The 17,062-nt window shown below is 37.4% G+C and overlaps 1 protein-coding gene across 1 annotated transcript; it reads left to right on the plus strand.

Annotated features, from left to right (window-relative positions):
• The first annotated feature begins 1,546 nt into the window (after positions 1–1,546).
• Positions 1,547–14,939, plus strand: LOC145781785 (broad substrate specificity ATP-binding cassette transporter ABCG2-like). The gene is made up of 17 exons (XM_082593457.1): positions 1,547–1,673; positions 2,002–2,249; positions 3,917–3,976; positions 4,500–4,614; positions 4,817–4,969; positions 5,131–5,288; positions 5,578–5,729; positions 6,139–6,312; positions 7,280–7,429; positions 7,707–7,831; positions 8,088–8,173; positions 8,702–8,791; positions 9,495–9,619; positions 12,729–12,883; positions 13,149–13,238; positions 13,847–13,983; positions 14,389–14,939. Exons 2-17 carry the CDS (start codon positions 2,041–2,043, stop codon positions 14,555–14,557), a joined length of 2,148 nt encoding a protein of 715 aa, XP_082449583.1. The 5' UTR covers positions 1,547–1,673; positions 2,002–2,040; the 3' UTR covers positions 14,558–14,939.
• The last annotated feature ends 2,123 nt before the right edge of the window (positions 14,940–17,062 follow it).

Below are 17,062 nucleotides of genomic sequence, written 5' to 3' on the forward strand. Positions count from 1 at the left end.
AATGCAGAAGCCTAACGATGGCAAATTCAATCCACAACACTTTTCATTAGACTGTCATTCATTACTACATGTGTGCTTCTCTCTGTTTCTGTTTTATTTTTTGCTATTTGTCTTTTTGGGTTTTGTGGCCGTGCTAACTACTGATATATAGCCTACTACATAATTTTTTATTCAGGCATGTTTTAAACCTTTCAAGGTTTTGCTACCTTTTCCCATTCGTTAACGTGCTGGTAGGTTTATATCGATTTTTGTAGTTAGTATCTTTTTCGTCCCGGACGTGTTAAAAATGACGAAAAATAAAATGATTGATTGATTGAGTCACTTCGGGTCAAAATTTAGTTAAAAATTAAAAAAAGAACGCTTCCGCGTAGTATCAAACTTAATTCCTCTGGAGCACCAGCCCGATACGTATCCTACGCGCCACAGAATCAGTTGAACATAAGGTGTTGAATTTAGAAGTTATATACTCTTCTCGTCTTATGCTTTGAAAGAGAAAAAGAAAAAAATGCCTATATAGTGACGTCATGACCGGTCAAATAGTGTTTCAGATTCAAAGACTGGCGCCGGTCAAATAGCCACTGCCTTGAAAATAAGTGGTCGTTTGGCTTTACTTTGGAGTGATGCAACCTAATTCGTACCATGAACAATTCGTACCGTCAGTTCGTACCTTGGAAAAATCAAGAGAAAAAATTAAAAAAGCCGGAGTCGCTGATCGCAGTTTCAGCAAACATGTTAAAATTTTCCGCAAACAAACAAAAACTCTTAGAATCATTACCAGAAATTTTAAAATGTTTGCAGAAACTCCGATCAACCCTAACCCTTTTAAAATATTCGCGGAAACTCCGATTAACCCTAACCCTTTTAAAATATTTGCGGAAACTGCGATCAGCAACTTCGGCAAACTCTTAGGATTATTACCGGAAATTTTAAAATGTTTTCGGAAACTGCAGAAAAACGAAAACTGCAATCAGCGACTTTGGCTTTGTTCTATTTTTTCTCTCGATCTTTTTAGTTTGTTTGTTTGCGGATACCGATACCTAACCGATACTTCGATACCCTAACCCTTTTAAAATGTTTGCGGAAACTGCGATCAGCGACTTCGGCTTTTTTTAATTTTTTCACTCGATCTTTTCAAGGTACGAACTGACGGTACGAATTGTTCATGGTACAAATTAGGTTGCACCCACTTTGGAGTGCCCATTGAGAAACTAACAAAATGGTTTCTTCAAGACGAAAGTTTGTGGAATGGATGCCAAGAATAATAAAAATATTGCCCTGTGGTTTGAAATGCAGGCATTTAGTAAGTGAGACAACACACATGGCAGTATCTACGGTATATTGTCACACTGAGTTTTGTTTCACCAGATAGTTAGATAATATTCCCCAGAAAAATAGACGACTAGAGCTGCCATACATGGTTTATCAGCTCTTTAGCTAAAGTCGCCTAGTGTTATATTGTGCTGCAGTATGAGCAGCATTGACACAGCTTTACGGTATCTATATTGTTGTTTCCCTTTGTAGCTGTTCCATAGGAGTGAAGGCTTTGTTCTGACAAGTTTTAATGCACACTAACTTTGAGACGATAGTCACAAGATAGGAGTATGAGGCTCACAGACCAGTTGTATTTCATCCTTGCTAATAACTGTTGAGAATAGCAAAAATACCTGATAAAAGTGAGTAGGCTAGCCTATTAAGTTATGAACAGAAGTGTTTTGAAATGGCTACACAGATGTTGAACTAAAATATAAAAAAACATTACTGAGCATTTGCTTTTTTGTCTACTAAGTTATTTTTATGGATTTATCTGTGCAATTTTCACAAAGCAAGGTTGTTTTTTCATACATTTTGACAAATCTAGGCTTATAACATGGCATGCACGTAAAGATTTTGGTGAGTGCAATGTGTCTAGTTTATAATTGAGAATATCAATTATACATAAGAAACACCATCTTTCAGAGCTGGCAACAAGATGATCTTCTTGATAATAATTGTTAATTACAGGCATTTTGTTAAAGCAGTGTGGTTTTCTGCTATGTCAAAATGAGCAAGGTTAATGACATAATTCAGTTGGAAAAACCAACTAAGGAGAAATCAGATGGAGTGTCATCCTTATCACTCAATGTTGACTCAACAGAGGTGAAGCAAACAGTGTTATCATTTCATGACATCAACTACACTGTCCAAATCCCAAAAAGCATGTGTGGTTCTTGTAGGCCAAAGGATTCCAAAACCATTTTAACAAACGTCAGGTAAGTGAAATAATACTGATGTGCTGTGAAAACAATTTTTAAATAAAAATTGATGTTATTTGTTTCGTTTTGTAATACCGTAGTGCTGTGTGTGGTGAGCAACTCCACTTCCAACAGCTGTAGACGAATGAAACAACAACAAAAAAACAGTCAACAAACAACAGTAGACAAATTAGGCCTAACTTATACGCTCAAGATTGCAGCTTTGTGAAATTGTAGCATTGTAGCAATTGTAGGTCAAACAGCAACACATGGGAATTGGAGTTTTAGAAATCTTGTTGACATAGATTGCAGAAGAGGTTTTGTTGAAAGCTTGGCTGAGTTTGTGCTTGTTGTGATACTAAATATGCTTAATGATACTGTTTCTTTTGTTATTTTGACACATGGTTGACACTGTTCTAAACCTGTTTTCTGGAAAAACGTATTGCTGGCCAGAGTGCTTTGCCACAGGAGTTTCTTGAATAAAAATCATCTTTGTCCATCACCACCTTCGACAAAAATATCATTCACCAAACCATCCTGCACTGGCAGTTGTTTCAGATCAAAGCACTGTATATAGCAAGTTATTGTGAAATCAAAAATTGTGGTTTAATGTGGAGCAAGTTTATTATCCAGTTTGTGATGTTGCACCACTTAGTGGTAAAAGGTCTGAAAAACTAAAATATTGAGGTAGCAATGCAATTATGTTTGATTTACATGTCTTAGCCCTAAGAAGATTCAAGTGTGATGAATATTATGAGACACGGTTGTGTCTGGTAAAGATCTGAATGAATTGAACCAGCTCGGTGGCTTAGTGGTTAGTGTGCCCGTCTCTGAATTGGTAGGCATGGGTTCGATACCCTGTCAGGTCATACCAAAGACTTTTTAATAACGGTACTGAATTTAATTCTTGCTTGGCATTGAGCAATGGAATGGATTCCGGTAATAATGTACTGTACTCAGTTGTGCCTCTATACGGCTGCATTGACACTGTCTGCTTTGTAAAGCACTGAGGAGCAACGCATTCTGCGATTGATACAGCGCTATATAAAAACAAACATTATTATTATTATTATACTGTAATTGAAAGTGAGCATAGCTGTCTGGTTTTGTTTTTCACAATTTCCAATATTTACCAGTAAGCCTACAACTGAACACAGCCATATATAAATCTTATATTTTGATCATAGCTATATGCAGTAATGCAAACGGGTGGGCGGTCTAAGGGAAAACTTAGCTAAAAGAGAGCAACTGGCCATAAAACAGTGTTATAGTACAATCCACTTACGATTAAAAACCCAAGTAAATTGTGGACTTAATTTTACCACCTCACTTACCAGGACGGTGGTTTGTCCTTTCGTCTTATCAACTACACCTCCGGTCATGAGGACTTCTAAGTTTTGTGTGATGACTTGTACAGGGATGCATGGTATCTGGACTTGTACTATGCTGAGTTATATCTTATATGACTTTTTTGTAACGTTGTAGGGTCCGATTGCTCAAAGCTGCTATATGTTTGAAATTTCCTTGTTCATATAAACTGCAAATTTTTTGTTTGTTGTAATGCATATTGTTTATGTTACGTTTACTCAAATGCCTGAATTTTATTAAAAACTTAAATTCAACATTGTATAAATATTTTTTTTGTAACAGCGTTTGAAAGGTAACAAATTGCGTTAACATTTCAGTGGTATGATGAAGCCTGGCATAAATGCGATTATGGGGCCGACTGGAAGTGGGAAGTCGTCGTGAGTATGCTCTGCGTTGCTTGCGATAGTTACATTTCACGTGTGAATGACCGTGACAACAGCTTATCTTCCTATTTGCATTGTGAAGTTAGTGAAGTGTGCACACTGCACACTTGCACAGACAATTTTTAGATGATCTGAGTTGCTTCAGTTATTTGCTTTGAGTGAAAACCGTGCTGAAACACAAACAGGTTGGCTTAGTCTGTTAAACCTATCATCATATAGCTCAGCAAGTGATCCAAAGTTTGATGTCAGAATAGTGTTTATTAGGCCGATCCAACCAATGCTTTATCTTCTCAATTTTAGGACGTTCTGTGCTTGTTGGGTGCTGCTGTTCGAAGCGTGCCTTTTCTGAATTCTTGCAATCGTACAATTAAAAATGTCATCAGGACCTAAAAATGGCGCCATTTTGTTATCAGTTTTTGAGAATGGCCACGTCATGGCAAAATGTCCATGTGCTTCCGAGTTCGAAATAATGCAAAACTTTGTGATTGCAACTTGGTGTTGCACAATTGTGTTACAGCCTGTTGGATATTCTTGCTCGACGAAAAGATCCCAGCGGATTGTCTGGCCAAGTTTTAATAGATGGATCGCCTTTGCCAAAAAACTTCAAACGCATCAGCGGCTATGTCGTGCAGGTGAATTAACACTTGGCCACTAATTGAACACGTTGATTCTGCTATGAAATTTTTAATTTGGCTCGAGAGTGTACGCGGTACGGGTTGTGTAATTTACTTTTAACTGGTTTTCATTTTTTAGGTCGGTATTGGCGTATGCATCTGCATTCCCAACATTAAATGTGAGAGTTCATAAACTTTATGGTGCCTCTTTAAATTCCAGCAAGATATTGTTCTTGGAACTTTGACTGTTCGTGAAAACCTTTGGTTCTCGGCAAACCTTCGAATCCCGAAGTCCGTCTCTAAGAACGTAAAAAGCCAGAGAATCGATCAAATATTGTACGATCTTGGTCTCACTGGATGTGCCGACACGAAAGTAAGATTTCAATCAAAATAGTACCCTCTCTTGAAAACTCACTTCGTGATTTCTCTCACAATCAAACAAGGTTCAACGACATTGCACAAAAAGTACTTTCTTTATACCAATCTAACAAATCAGAAACCAATATTTTTTTTTGTTTTTTTGTTTTTGTCAAGGTTGGCAACGAGATGATCAGAGGAATTTCTGGAGGAGAAAAGAAACGAGCTTCCATTGCAATAGAGCTGATCACTGCACCAACTGTTTTGTTCCTAGATGAACCCACCACCGGACTGGATGCTTCAACAGCCAACGCTGTTATGTTGCTCCTCAAGAGGTGACCTGCACGAATGCACGATCTTGTGACAAAATATATCTTGCCATTGATCATTTTTACGTCTTGAAAAGAACTTTCTGACATGGAAAAAGATAAAGATTGGCTTTCTTGTTTTCTGGTCTACTTATCCTCAAGTTTTACCATCAGGCGTATGCCCGGATACGACGAAGTGACGTCATTTTTGTCCAGTTGTCTCTGCTTCCAGTCCGAGAATAAAATAATTACGCATTGCAATGATAAAAGAAAAACCTTTTGAAACTTCAACTACTGTTATATTTTTCTATTACAGAATGGGGAGGAAAGGTCGGACCATAATACTCTCCATACATCAACCTCGCTACAGCATTTTCAGATTATTCGATTCGCTTACGTTGCTTTCATTGGGCAGGCTTGCCTACCATGGGTCGTACGAGGCAGTCCTTCCTTACTTCGAAAGCCTTGGTAAATATCTTGATTTCATATTCTTGTCGTTACAAAACACTGTTACGTAACATGAAGTGACATTACAGAGGCGACAAAATATTACGTAACAGAAGTATTTGCCCGCTTTGTTCTGGGAAACGTATCACGTTTGTAATCATGTTCTTTTTCGTTGTCCCTCATTTGCCTCTTCAGACGTTGAATCAATGTAAAAATCGGTTGATTTGCTGTCTGGCTTGCGCTCAAACATATCAAGACAGAAAATTCCTATTTAAATAAGTTTATCTTCGTTGGGCCAAAGCCGCCATGTACAAGCAGGTGTGAAGGAATAGTGATTGCGTGTGCAAAGCTGGTAATTTAACTAAACAGTTACCATTAAATAAAGACATTGCAAACTTGTTAATAGCAACTTTCAATTGCTAACTACCAGGCTACCACTGTCAAGAACATAACAATCCGGCCGATTTCTTTCTGGACGTCATCAACGGGGATTCGACAGCGCTTGCGAGCTCTATAGAAGATGCCTCTGGTAAACAACTTTTTCAAAAGCTTCATTTGCAAAATATTTTTATCTGCTTTTCCATCGAAATCTTCAAATACGTCATCTACTTACAGCTTCATCTACTTACTTAATACTTCATCTACTTACAGCAGTCAAAATTTTCTAAGCCAGAAAAACGCCTGCAGACGTTGAATCTAAAATAAGATTGGTTTTCTAACTACCCACTACCCAGACAATAAAATCCGTATTTTGCAGTAGTTATGTAAAGTCTTGACAATACTTGCACTTTTTTCTGTAAATAAATACAGTGGTATTCATAATTTGTTTTCTTTCAAAGATGTTTGAAGGTCGTTTTTGCCCAGAAAGATGTGTGATGTCTTCATTTGCCTTCTGTTTGTTCAATTTTTCTTTTCGGTTCAGATTTTTTTGTGTTATTTGTCGCAATGAAAAAATAACGGATTTTGCTGTCTGGTTATCAAGGCAGTAAACGTCAGGTGGTCTACTTTTGCAGGCCTACCAGCTTTCTACCTGATGATTGTCGGGTGCAATATACTGCTGGTTGTGCAACGTTCGGTTTAAAATATAAATTTTGCTACAAAAAATAGATTCACGTTTCAATGACAAACATAAAAATTCAAAAATCTCTCGCCTCTTTTGAGGTCGCCTCTTTTGAGGTCGTCTCTTTTGAGGTCGCCATTTGACTTAAAGCCCTCTGCGCATGTTGTTATAAAGTAAACATTGGCATCAAGTTTAATGATCAAAATAACGTAATACGTTGCAACATTAACGCCATTATCAGTAAAGTGACAAGCATCACCATTCAAACAGTTTACATTTTAAATTTAGAACTAGAGTATGTAGATTTTATTTCAGCTTTATGCATATGTGACTAAACCTACGAGTATTTGTGTTTATAACAAAAACGTAGAAGAAAATGTATCGGGTATTTTGGAATATCACACAAAAAATAAATCTGCCCTAAAGAAATATTAAATTTGTAGATTACTTGATTATTTAATTTATATAAATAGCTTTTTTATGTGGTTTTGCATTGTCGGCGATTCGATCTGATCAAACGTCTATCCTACAGAGAACTTCGACGAAACGCAAGATAACGATAATACAACGTTGGCGGAAAAGCTTTCCAGTTCTTTCATGAGTTCAGACATACACACAGGGAACCAGGCCGAACTGTCGAGGATACTAGAACTGTCTTCAGGTTTATTTCAGCGATTCAGCAGTTGTATACACCATCAGATAAACTTTTTTATAAAATCCCAAATTCTTTTCGTGGTACACTGACTCTTTATTTTTAGTTGCAATTTTTTCATAATTCCTTTTCAGTTTCTGGTTAAGCATAAAAACACAAAGATTAGCAGATTTGGAAACTTTACTGCCATCTTCACTCGTTTGATTTGTCTTTGCTCTGACGTTATTCTATTGCAAATTAATATCCCAAAATTTGAGATTGAAAAGTCTTGCTTTGTGTGGTGTAGGAAAAAAAAGGAAGAAAAGAAATGATTACGACGACTACGCTACCCCGTTCTACTACCAATTTGGTGTTCTTTCGAAACGGGCATTTCGAAATGTGATCAGGAATCCACTTGCGTCAGTTGGAAATGTAAGCCGAGGCTGGTTGTCAACTGAAATATTTGTTGCAGTATTGAATATTTCAACAGTGTGTTTGTCTGTTGCAAGGAGAATGTTAGCATTTTTTATTCCTGACCATATACGTTTAAAAAAAAAATAATTTAGGAACTATATTTAAGTAACGGAATTTGTACCGAACACTGACCCATTGTGCATTGATGGCTTTTGTTTGTTCTTTTTATGCAAAAGCATTGCTGTATATTATCATAACATTACAAAATTTTCAGCTTGCCATCAACATAATTGTGGGCGTTATATTTGGACTTCTATTTTATCAAGTTGATGACAATCCTTCAACTGGCACCCAAAATCGGTAAACCGTCAATAAATATCGACTGTTTATGAAATAAGATAATTTAATCAAGCACATGAGGTTGGCTATGTTCAACATTATTTTACTGAAAAATGCGGGGTTGTATTTACAGAATCTGCTTTTACACTATCTTAAATTCAATCGTAATTTAAGAAGAGGAAATAAATTTAAATAAAACACCGATACGATGTTGATATATTGACCATAGCATCCTAACAAGGTAATCGCTTCACCAGGCAGTAAATCAGTTCTTTTTTACACGTCTGTTGACGTTGAATCAATGTAAAATAAGCTGATTTTCTGACTGGTTTATAGCGATAATTTAACCAATTTTGCTTAAAATGTCACGTCAAATAATGCCGGAGACATGATGCGGCAACAACCATCCCAAACAGCAAATCAGTCGTTTTAACATTGATTCAACGTCTTGCTGTCTGGGATGTTTCCAAACGACATGCCACTTTTTCCACGTCAGGATACTTGTACTGGCAAGATCCATATACTCTCATAATCATGGTTCTTTTCCAGCTTTGGTGTTCTGTTTTTCATCATCACCAACCTCATGTTCAGCTCTATCAGCGCCATTGAAGTGTTCAACAAGGAAAAAGACATCTTCATGTAACTTCTCATGTCAATTGTTTGGTAACGCAATGACGGTTTTGATAGACTCTTATAATAATAGCGTGTTATATTTCAAAATTTCCTTGGAAGATATTTTATGCGATCTTTATGTGGTGCCTTCACTTAGATTCAGTGATTTTGTTTTCGCGTGCAATAGATTTGCTTCGTCTTATTCAATTTTGTTTGTTTAATTGATATTTTGAATCTGGTGAAAACCGCTCAATGCACCCTTGAAAGCATCTGTGCTTTTATAAAGGTAAAAAGTATTGGTTGCGCACTTATACTCACTGAATGAACACAAATGCACCGGTTAATAACAAAGTCAATAATCACTTGACTTTGCGAATAACTGAATAGCAAAATCACACAACATTGATTTAACTCTCTAGAGGTGTGCACTTGAGCAACTCGTGTTAAGGACAGCTCTCCATTTAGCGGCACCGTGTAGATGGAACACCTACATGCAGAGTGCAGACCCAACTACACTTCAAAAAGCGGAAGCTTCACTCTGTCTATTTCGGTGACCGGGCATGCGTTAGTGGTCCAAAGCTTTCATGCAAAACTGCCAGGATTAAACTTTCGGGTGGATTTTTTAATTCGAATTCGAACATAAAAAGTCCCATCATTAATCACTCGAGTTTTGTTCAGTATAAGAAACGCTGTTTCAATTTGCACTTTTATTCTCATTTGCCTTTCACAGACATGAATACGTGTCTGGTTACTACAGAGTGGTTTCGTATTTCCTGTCGAAGCTTTTTGCTGACCTCATCCCAATGCGAACCATTTCTCCGCTTATTTTTGGATCTGTCACGTATTGGATGGTCGGTGAGTGACGAATGGGAAAGGTTTAGACGTTGTTCTTTCTTTCTGGTAACAGCTATGCATTAACTGTTACCCAACCTGTCTTCTTTCTAACTTTTGACTCAAGTTCCACATGTGTTGAGTTGAGATGGTATATTGTCAAAATGAGACGGGTTCAATTGTGATGTGGAATAGTCACTTCACACTCTTATTACGTCCGTCCGTTAGATTCACACATCGTAAAAGGAAGACGAAGCACGTTTGGAAAACACAAGTTAGAAATTTAGAAAAAGAATGACGAGAGATTGTCGCTCAAGCGTGACAGTGCATCGCAATGATGACGTCACGATTGCGCGACAATCTATGTCACAATACGGAGACAGATAACTTGGCCATAATTTCGTGAACAGACGTAAAGTTGATTTTTTCAGCGAAATTCGTCTTTTGTAATTGAAACTGTGACCTTTTGCTTCTTATCAATGATTTGCTAGATCTTTATACCTGTATTGTTGTTGAGGCACAAAAGTGGTTTAGGTAAATTTAAAAGGACTTAAGTTAGACCTATTTTTGTGAAAGTTTTAGCCATACAAGGTCTCAAGCGTATGTTGAATTGCTTGCTAAGGCAGAGCTCAGGCCCGTAGCCAGGGGGGGGAGGCCTCGCCCCCCTTGGCAAAATCCCAACATTCTCGAGCAACAGCTACAAGTATAATGATTTTGTCCATCTTTCCCGTTGCAGAGCTCCAACCTAGGCCCAATTAACTACAATTGTTTTGTTTAGTTAACAGCTAAGTTGATTAAACAATTTCGCCCCCCCCCCCCCCTACCCCTCTTTTGGCAACCTCAACATGTTCAATTCAACCAAGGCCAACACGTGTTAGGTTGGTAGAAAAATTGTCAGAAACTGTGCCAAATAAAAATGTTTTGGGAAAGAATGATAACCTAACAAAGAGGGAATGGTTTTCCAGCAGGCCTACAAACCGGTACAAATTAGGCTATTTGATATCAGCTGTCGCTATTCTCGGTACCATACCTAATCCTAAGGGTCAGTGATGACCAATTTGTGCAGAGATAAACCAAATTTGTGCAGTGATAAATCGCAAAATGTGCAGTGGTAAAGCAAGTGGTTTTTGAAGACAACGCATACAAAATATAAACCCGTAATCTTTTAAACTCATCGAAAAAAAACAATGGAAATAATAAAAAAAAATTAATCTGGAAGGAGAACAATTGGATCAGGTCACCACGTACACATACCTAGGGTCCCTCATTACACAAAACGGAAGATGCACCAATGATATAAAAAGAAGAATCGGTCAAGCAAAAGCGTCATTTTGGAAATGCAAGGAATTTTTAAGAGGAGAAATAAATTTACAATTATAACTGAGACTTCTATCTTGTTACATCAAACCAGTCATGTCATATGGAAGGGAAAGTTGGACCTACAGCAAAGAAATTCACAAAAAAATTAATGCTTTTCAACTCTGGTGCTACAGAAGAATATTAAAAATATCATATAAAAACACATTACAAACGAAGCGATTAGGAAAAGAATTGGAGTGCAAGATAGATGGGCAAACGACTTGGCAAAACAAAAGATGAAATTCGCGGGACATATTTTGAGAGGAGCGGCAGGACAGCTACATCAATTGGTTATTGAAGGTATGGTGGAAGGAAAGAGGTGCAGGGGAAGAAGGAGACGAACATGGGGAGATGACGTGGTACAGTGGGCTGATTTGTCAAGCATTGGAGAAACAAAAAGAGTAGCGGAAGAACGTGACTTGTGGAAGAAAGTGACAGCCAACCTCCGGATCGGAGACGGCACGTGATGATGATGAATCTTTTAAGCAGTGCTTATTTTTTCTCTTCAATCCAATCAGTGTAAATAAATTTTGTTTCTAGTTTTCTGATCTGTGAACCAGTGTGAAGTGTTCAACCTTGCAGCAGATATTGCTACATTTGGATCTAGCACTGCCGTTTGTGAGTGTGGATTCTCAGTGTTAACAAGGGTTGACGCTCCCACTAGACGGAGTATGTTACAACCAAGACAGGCAAACTGGGTGCTTATGGCCTTTGAACATTCTGTATCGAAATCTATCGATTTAGACTTGTTTATGAGACGGTTTGCATCCAAACATCCGCGACTGCAATTGCAATAGACTATCTCACGGGTGTATAGGCGGAATGTAATCATATATATCAAAATCCTCGGCACTAGCTTCTTCGAGGCAGTTAAAGTTTTTGCTCATAACAAGTATCGGTATTTATACAAGTCAACAATTGCTGTGTTATGCTGGTCATTGTAATATGGTTGCCGTGATTTAACTAGTGGATAAAATAAGAGACCAGTGTTGACTGTTGGTCTTAACACTAATATGATATATATTGCAATTTTTGTGGATACCGGTATTTAAGAGGTTAAAATGCCAAAATCATTTAACTTTTTTCGGCCCCCCCTAACAAAAAGTTCGCCCCCCCCCCTTGCTCTGCGGTCTGGCTACGGCCCTGGCAGTCACTACAAATTGACTAATAAAACTTTTCTGTTTTTAGTGAACCACCCAGCAAACTGTCCACTTGAAGCGGTTGACTGTCTCTTATCTTTAGTCTCGTCCTGTTGCTCAACACAACAAACAGTGTACCAGCCCCATTTTTGTAATCAAAAATCGATTTCGCTTTTAAAGCATCTTCAGTTTGATATTGTCAAGAGCAAAATAATAATAAAAAATTCTTCAAAGGTTAAAAGTTTAGATATTATGATGTAACAAAGCATGTTGCGCCACCATGGAAACAATGAAACAAATTATGTGATCCATTAGTACGTAATTACTAAAGAAGAAAATTACTAAAGAAGTAATTACTAAATAATGGATCACATAATTTGTTTCATTGTTTCCATGGTGGCGCAACATGCTTTGTTACATCATAATATCTAAACTTTTAACCTTTGAAGAATTTTTTATTATTATTTTGCTCTTGACAATATCAAACTGAAGATGCTTTACAAGCGAAATCGATATTTGATTAAAAAAATGAGGCTGGTACACTGTTTGTTGTGTTGAGCAACAGGACGAGACTAGTCACTACAACGCCGCAGCTTCCAGACCAGTGAATGTTATCCAATTGACTGTCGTTGCAGGAATGAAAGCTGACGTTGGAGCCTTCTTCATTTTCATGTTGCTTCTGGTTTTAACCGGTTTCGCAGCGACATCCATTGCCTTGTTCTTTTCTTCCACATTCAGCACTTTCGCTGTAGCGAGCATTTTCATCTCCCTCACGTTTGTGTTTTCTATCGTAAGTTGGATGTGACGTATGCACGTTAGTGACGTATATTGTATAACTTTCTTCTTCCCTTGTAAAACTCACAACTTGTTTTGAAATTGTGTTGAACCATTCCATACAGCAAAATCCGTCATTTTTGCAACGTTTGTAGACGTTGAATCAATGTAAAAGTGACGAATTTTGTTGTGGGAAATTCCTAGCTGCGTGGTGTCGATAGTAACGTTATGATTACAGTGTACAAAACAAGTTACTTAAAATAATTGTGTCTTTTTTTCAGCTATTTGCCGGCCTTCTTCTCAATGTCGACACAGTTTTGCCATGGCTTTCTTGGATCAAGTACCTCAGCATTGCACAATATGGATTTTCGGTAAATTGCTTCTCTTCCTATTACAGTCCTACGACTTCTACCTTTTGTTTGTATAAACTGACATTTGACTTTTGGTAGCTTTGGTTGGTGATGCAATTTATATGCATTTATGGTCAGCTTTCTGTATTATTTGTGTTATACTTGCCGTAGCGCAAATAAAGTTGTCTTTTTGTAAAGGTCCTGGCTTAGTTGAACGGCCGTGCCACACGACCTAACTTTTGTGGAATCAAGAGGCGAGTTAGGTCAAAGCAAAATGTTCTTACAACCGCATGTTTGATTTTTTTAAACATTTATCTTGGTACTTGACTTTCTATCAGTGCAAAGTTAAATAAACGTTTGATAATCTAACTCCGCTGTCTTCAATTGTTTATGTATCAAAAACTATTAATGCAACATCTCTATGCCAATTGTAAATGGTTTTTCCTATTTCATGCTAATCTGGTCAATTGTAGATTTTCGTGGTGAAAAATAACTTCTATTTATGATTATAGGCTAAGCTAGGGAATACAGGTTGATGAAAGTCTAAAATATCATCTAACCGTAGTCTACTGATGTGCAATTGTGCATGACGGAATTTATTCACTTTCATGTTTTCACTTTATTTTCAGGGTTTATGTGTGAACGAATTCCGTCATTCGAACTTCAGCACCTGCATCACTTCTGGGGACACGTCAGGAGCAGCGTCGTTGCTGCAGCTTGCAAGTTCTCCAAGTACAAGCATCCAGACGATTGGCAACCTGACCTGGTAAGTACTGGAACAATATCAGGAGCGTGCTTGCCTCTTTTCTGAGGAACATTGTGATTTTAAAACCACGATACATGGTGGTCGAACCCTCATATAATTAAGGGTTTACTGAGCAGGAGATGGTTATAAAAGAGTAGGAGTGAATTCTTTCTGAAAGCCAGCACGATTTGTAACTTACGTTGTATTTGCACTTGTATGTTAGCCGAAGTCATCAGACGATTTTACTTTTAAATATCGTGTTTCGCTTCATGGCATTCTTGCTTCTTTTTGGTAAAGAATGTTGCCCCGCTGTGAGGATTATTTTCATCACTGATTTAAAGCAACAACATGCGTAAGGTTGCGTTGCCGATGATTGAATTCAATTACAGTAATTTTCACGCGTCTCATATTCTGTTACGTTTTTAGTTACACTGTAACTGGAGAAGGATTTGTCAATGAGCGGTTGGGAATTGGAGCTAATGGGATTTTATCCGAATTTGATCTTTGGGTTAACGTGCTTGCCTTGTCAGTAATCACTCTCGGCATGCTTACGATCACGTACATTCAGTTGACACGCACGAAGACGCTGACGTAGACTTGCCTGGTTGCTCAGCTATCAGTGAGCATCATACGATTGCAAAATTTTTTATGCTATTTCGCTTTTGGTAAACCTTGTTGTTTAGGCCAACTGACAAAGTGACTTATTAACCATATTTCTACGTTCAGGCTATCGTTATCGTGTTATTAGGCTAGTTTGTTTTCTGGCACCTTTTTTGCACTAACTTGTTTCTTTGTTATGTATAAATCATGTTTTCGCTTTTTTAACCTTGAGATTATTCCTTTGTCTCATGCATTTTACCTCTTTTGTGAATTTTCCTAACAGCAAGATTGTTTGTAAACTTTATGCAACTTAACTCGTTTATGTGAATCACTTACACAGAAATAGTATCGTTCAATAAAGTCTAAGCTTTTCTGCAGTTGGCTTATGTTTTAAGAAAACGTAGTACAGAAACTGTAGGATGCCAGACAACGAAATGTGCGACTAAGTCTATTATAATGTAATGGTAAGTGCGACTATTATAATATAATGGTTATTGCTTAAGAATGAGAATGTTATCAAGATATCCACAGCTCAATGAAAAAGACATCGTCTAAGTCCTTTGTCGTGCCTTTTTAGCAGTTTCCACTACTCAGTAAGAGCATCTAATTCTCGTTTCTTTGCAACGTTTTGCATTACATATTTTGCGTGGCCTATAGGCTAATAGGCCACGCTGTTTGTGCTACAATAGCGAACGAATATTCTTGAAGCTGAAGCTAAAATCGATCGAAAAAAGTGACTTGATCATCGGTGTTATAACTTGTAACGACCACTCTCCATGTGCAATTATTGTCCATGTCCACTAAGGATTCCGAGCTCATAGCTTTAATCAGGAGCTGTAAAATCAATTTATTTTTTCGTCGCAGCTCATGCTAGCCTTCTATGCTTGCAAGTTCGAGCTAAAATACTTTTTATTAATTTTAACTTGGTTTTAATAAGTTAAAGTAGTGACAGTAGAACGTGCTTGTTTCCTAACTAGATTTGAACAACGTGTGTTGACTATAGAGCTGCATTGAAAATTCGTCCCAATGGTTCCCGGACGCGAAATTTTTTTTCCTACGAGATTTCTGTCTCATTGATTCTAGTCACTCTAAAAGTAAGATTTTCCGAAAGTGTTTTGAGAGATTGGTTGATTCAGATTGCGAAATAACTATTTACCAATGAAATTCTGCAATGATAATAAAATATAAGCTTTCCCTAACCCTACTTTTTTTGAAAAGCTCTTAACCACCGCAAAAATTAATTTAAAGAAAAAAAAGTTTGACTTCGACGGGCGTCGAACCCTCGTTCTCACGATCACTAGGCAGAGGATGAAACCACTGAACCAACCGTGCCAACGAGAAAATGTTGCATTCACACGGTTTTAATCCAAACTTTTACCAAAATATGTAAATGAGACAGAAATCTGGTGGGAAAAAAAACTTCGCTTCCCGGACAGGCAGTCATGGACACACAAGAAGTCCGCAGCAGGTTTACAATTTCTTGATATGGCCAGGGACATCTAAAGGAGATGCAAAGGCTTTTATTGCGTGTAACAACAGAAGGCTTCTGTTTCTCGTAAAATGGCAATTGGCACCACCGATACACCGATAACAATTTAATAAACCTTGGCTATTAGCATCAGGCGTGGATATTCACTGCGTGATCATTGTTAGCCTACTTGTTAATTCAACCATCCGTATACTCGCTTTACACCAAACCTATTGCAAAGGCTTTGGTAAGAAAAACAGCTTAGCCTATTAATTCCCTTTCAATTGTGTTTCAAAACAAGTATTTTTTAAATATGTTCTACATAAAATTTGCTAACTATCTTTTGTAGCTGACTGTACCCAGTGTTGGGCGCGATAACTCATTTTTCAATTAAGCGATATCGATAAACGAAAAATGCCTAAAGCGATAACGATAAACGATAAATCAAAAAAAAGTTAAGCGATAACGATAAATTATCGCCGATAATGTCCGATAACGATAATTTTTTTTTTTCTTGATTAGCGCTGCCCCATCCCATGCAGCACGAACTGTTTTCATCAACATGACGAAAAATCGAACATAATATACTGTAAAGGGACAAAACTTTTTGTAAGTAATGCATGAATAGAATCGCAACAACGGCAGTAGGTATCGAATCTTCAACCTCTTAGTCCAGAATCAAACCACTGAGGTAACCGCCGTGCTTATAATTATACCTTCAGATACCAGTTGGATGCTTTTATCAATTGAGTTACACTGCCGCTTACGTGCAGTAGGCAAAATAATTAAATCCAATGAAAATACCATAAAAAATTCCAAACTTTGTATTTTGCTTTCTACGAGCTGTTTACAGCAAAGTCAGCAATAATTGAAAAAATTCCCAAAAACGCAAAATGCTTGAAAATTTATCAGTAATCTTAAGCGTTATTGGTAGTAAAAATGTGCATACTGTGAAATCCATCAAGCTTGTCAAATTAGTCGTGTTTGTTCAAGAACAATAACATAATTATCGTAATTTACTGATAATTTCAG

The sequence above is a fragment of the Aplidium turbinatum genome, chromosome 13 (genome assembly GCF_918807975.1).
Source record: "Aplidium turbinatum chromosome 13, kaAplTurb1.1, whole genome shotgun sequence".
Taxonomy (NCBI): Eukaryota; Metazoa; Chordata; class Ascidiacea; order Aplousobranchia; family Polyclinidae; genus Aplidium; species Aplidium turbinatum.

Excerpts from the sequence above, each read along its gene's own strand:
- LOC145781785 (XM_082593457.1), top strand. The coding sequence starts at position 2,041 with ATGAGCAAGGTTAATGACATAATTCAGTTGGAAAAACCAACTAAGGAG. Across the intron at positions 5,289-5,577 it reads GTTATGTTGCTCCTCAAGAG|AATGGGGAGGAAAGGTCGGA; the intron begins GTGACCTGCACG and ends TTTCTATTACAG. Across the intron at positions 13,239-13,846 it reads TTGCACAATATGGATTTTCG|GGTTTATGTGTGAACGAATT; the intron begins GTAAATTGCTTC and ends CTTTATTTTCAG.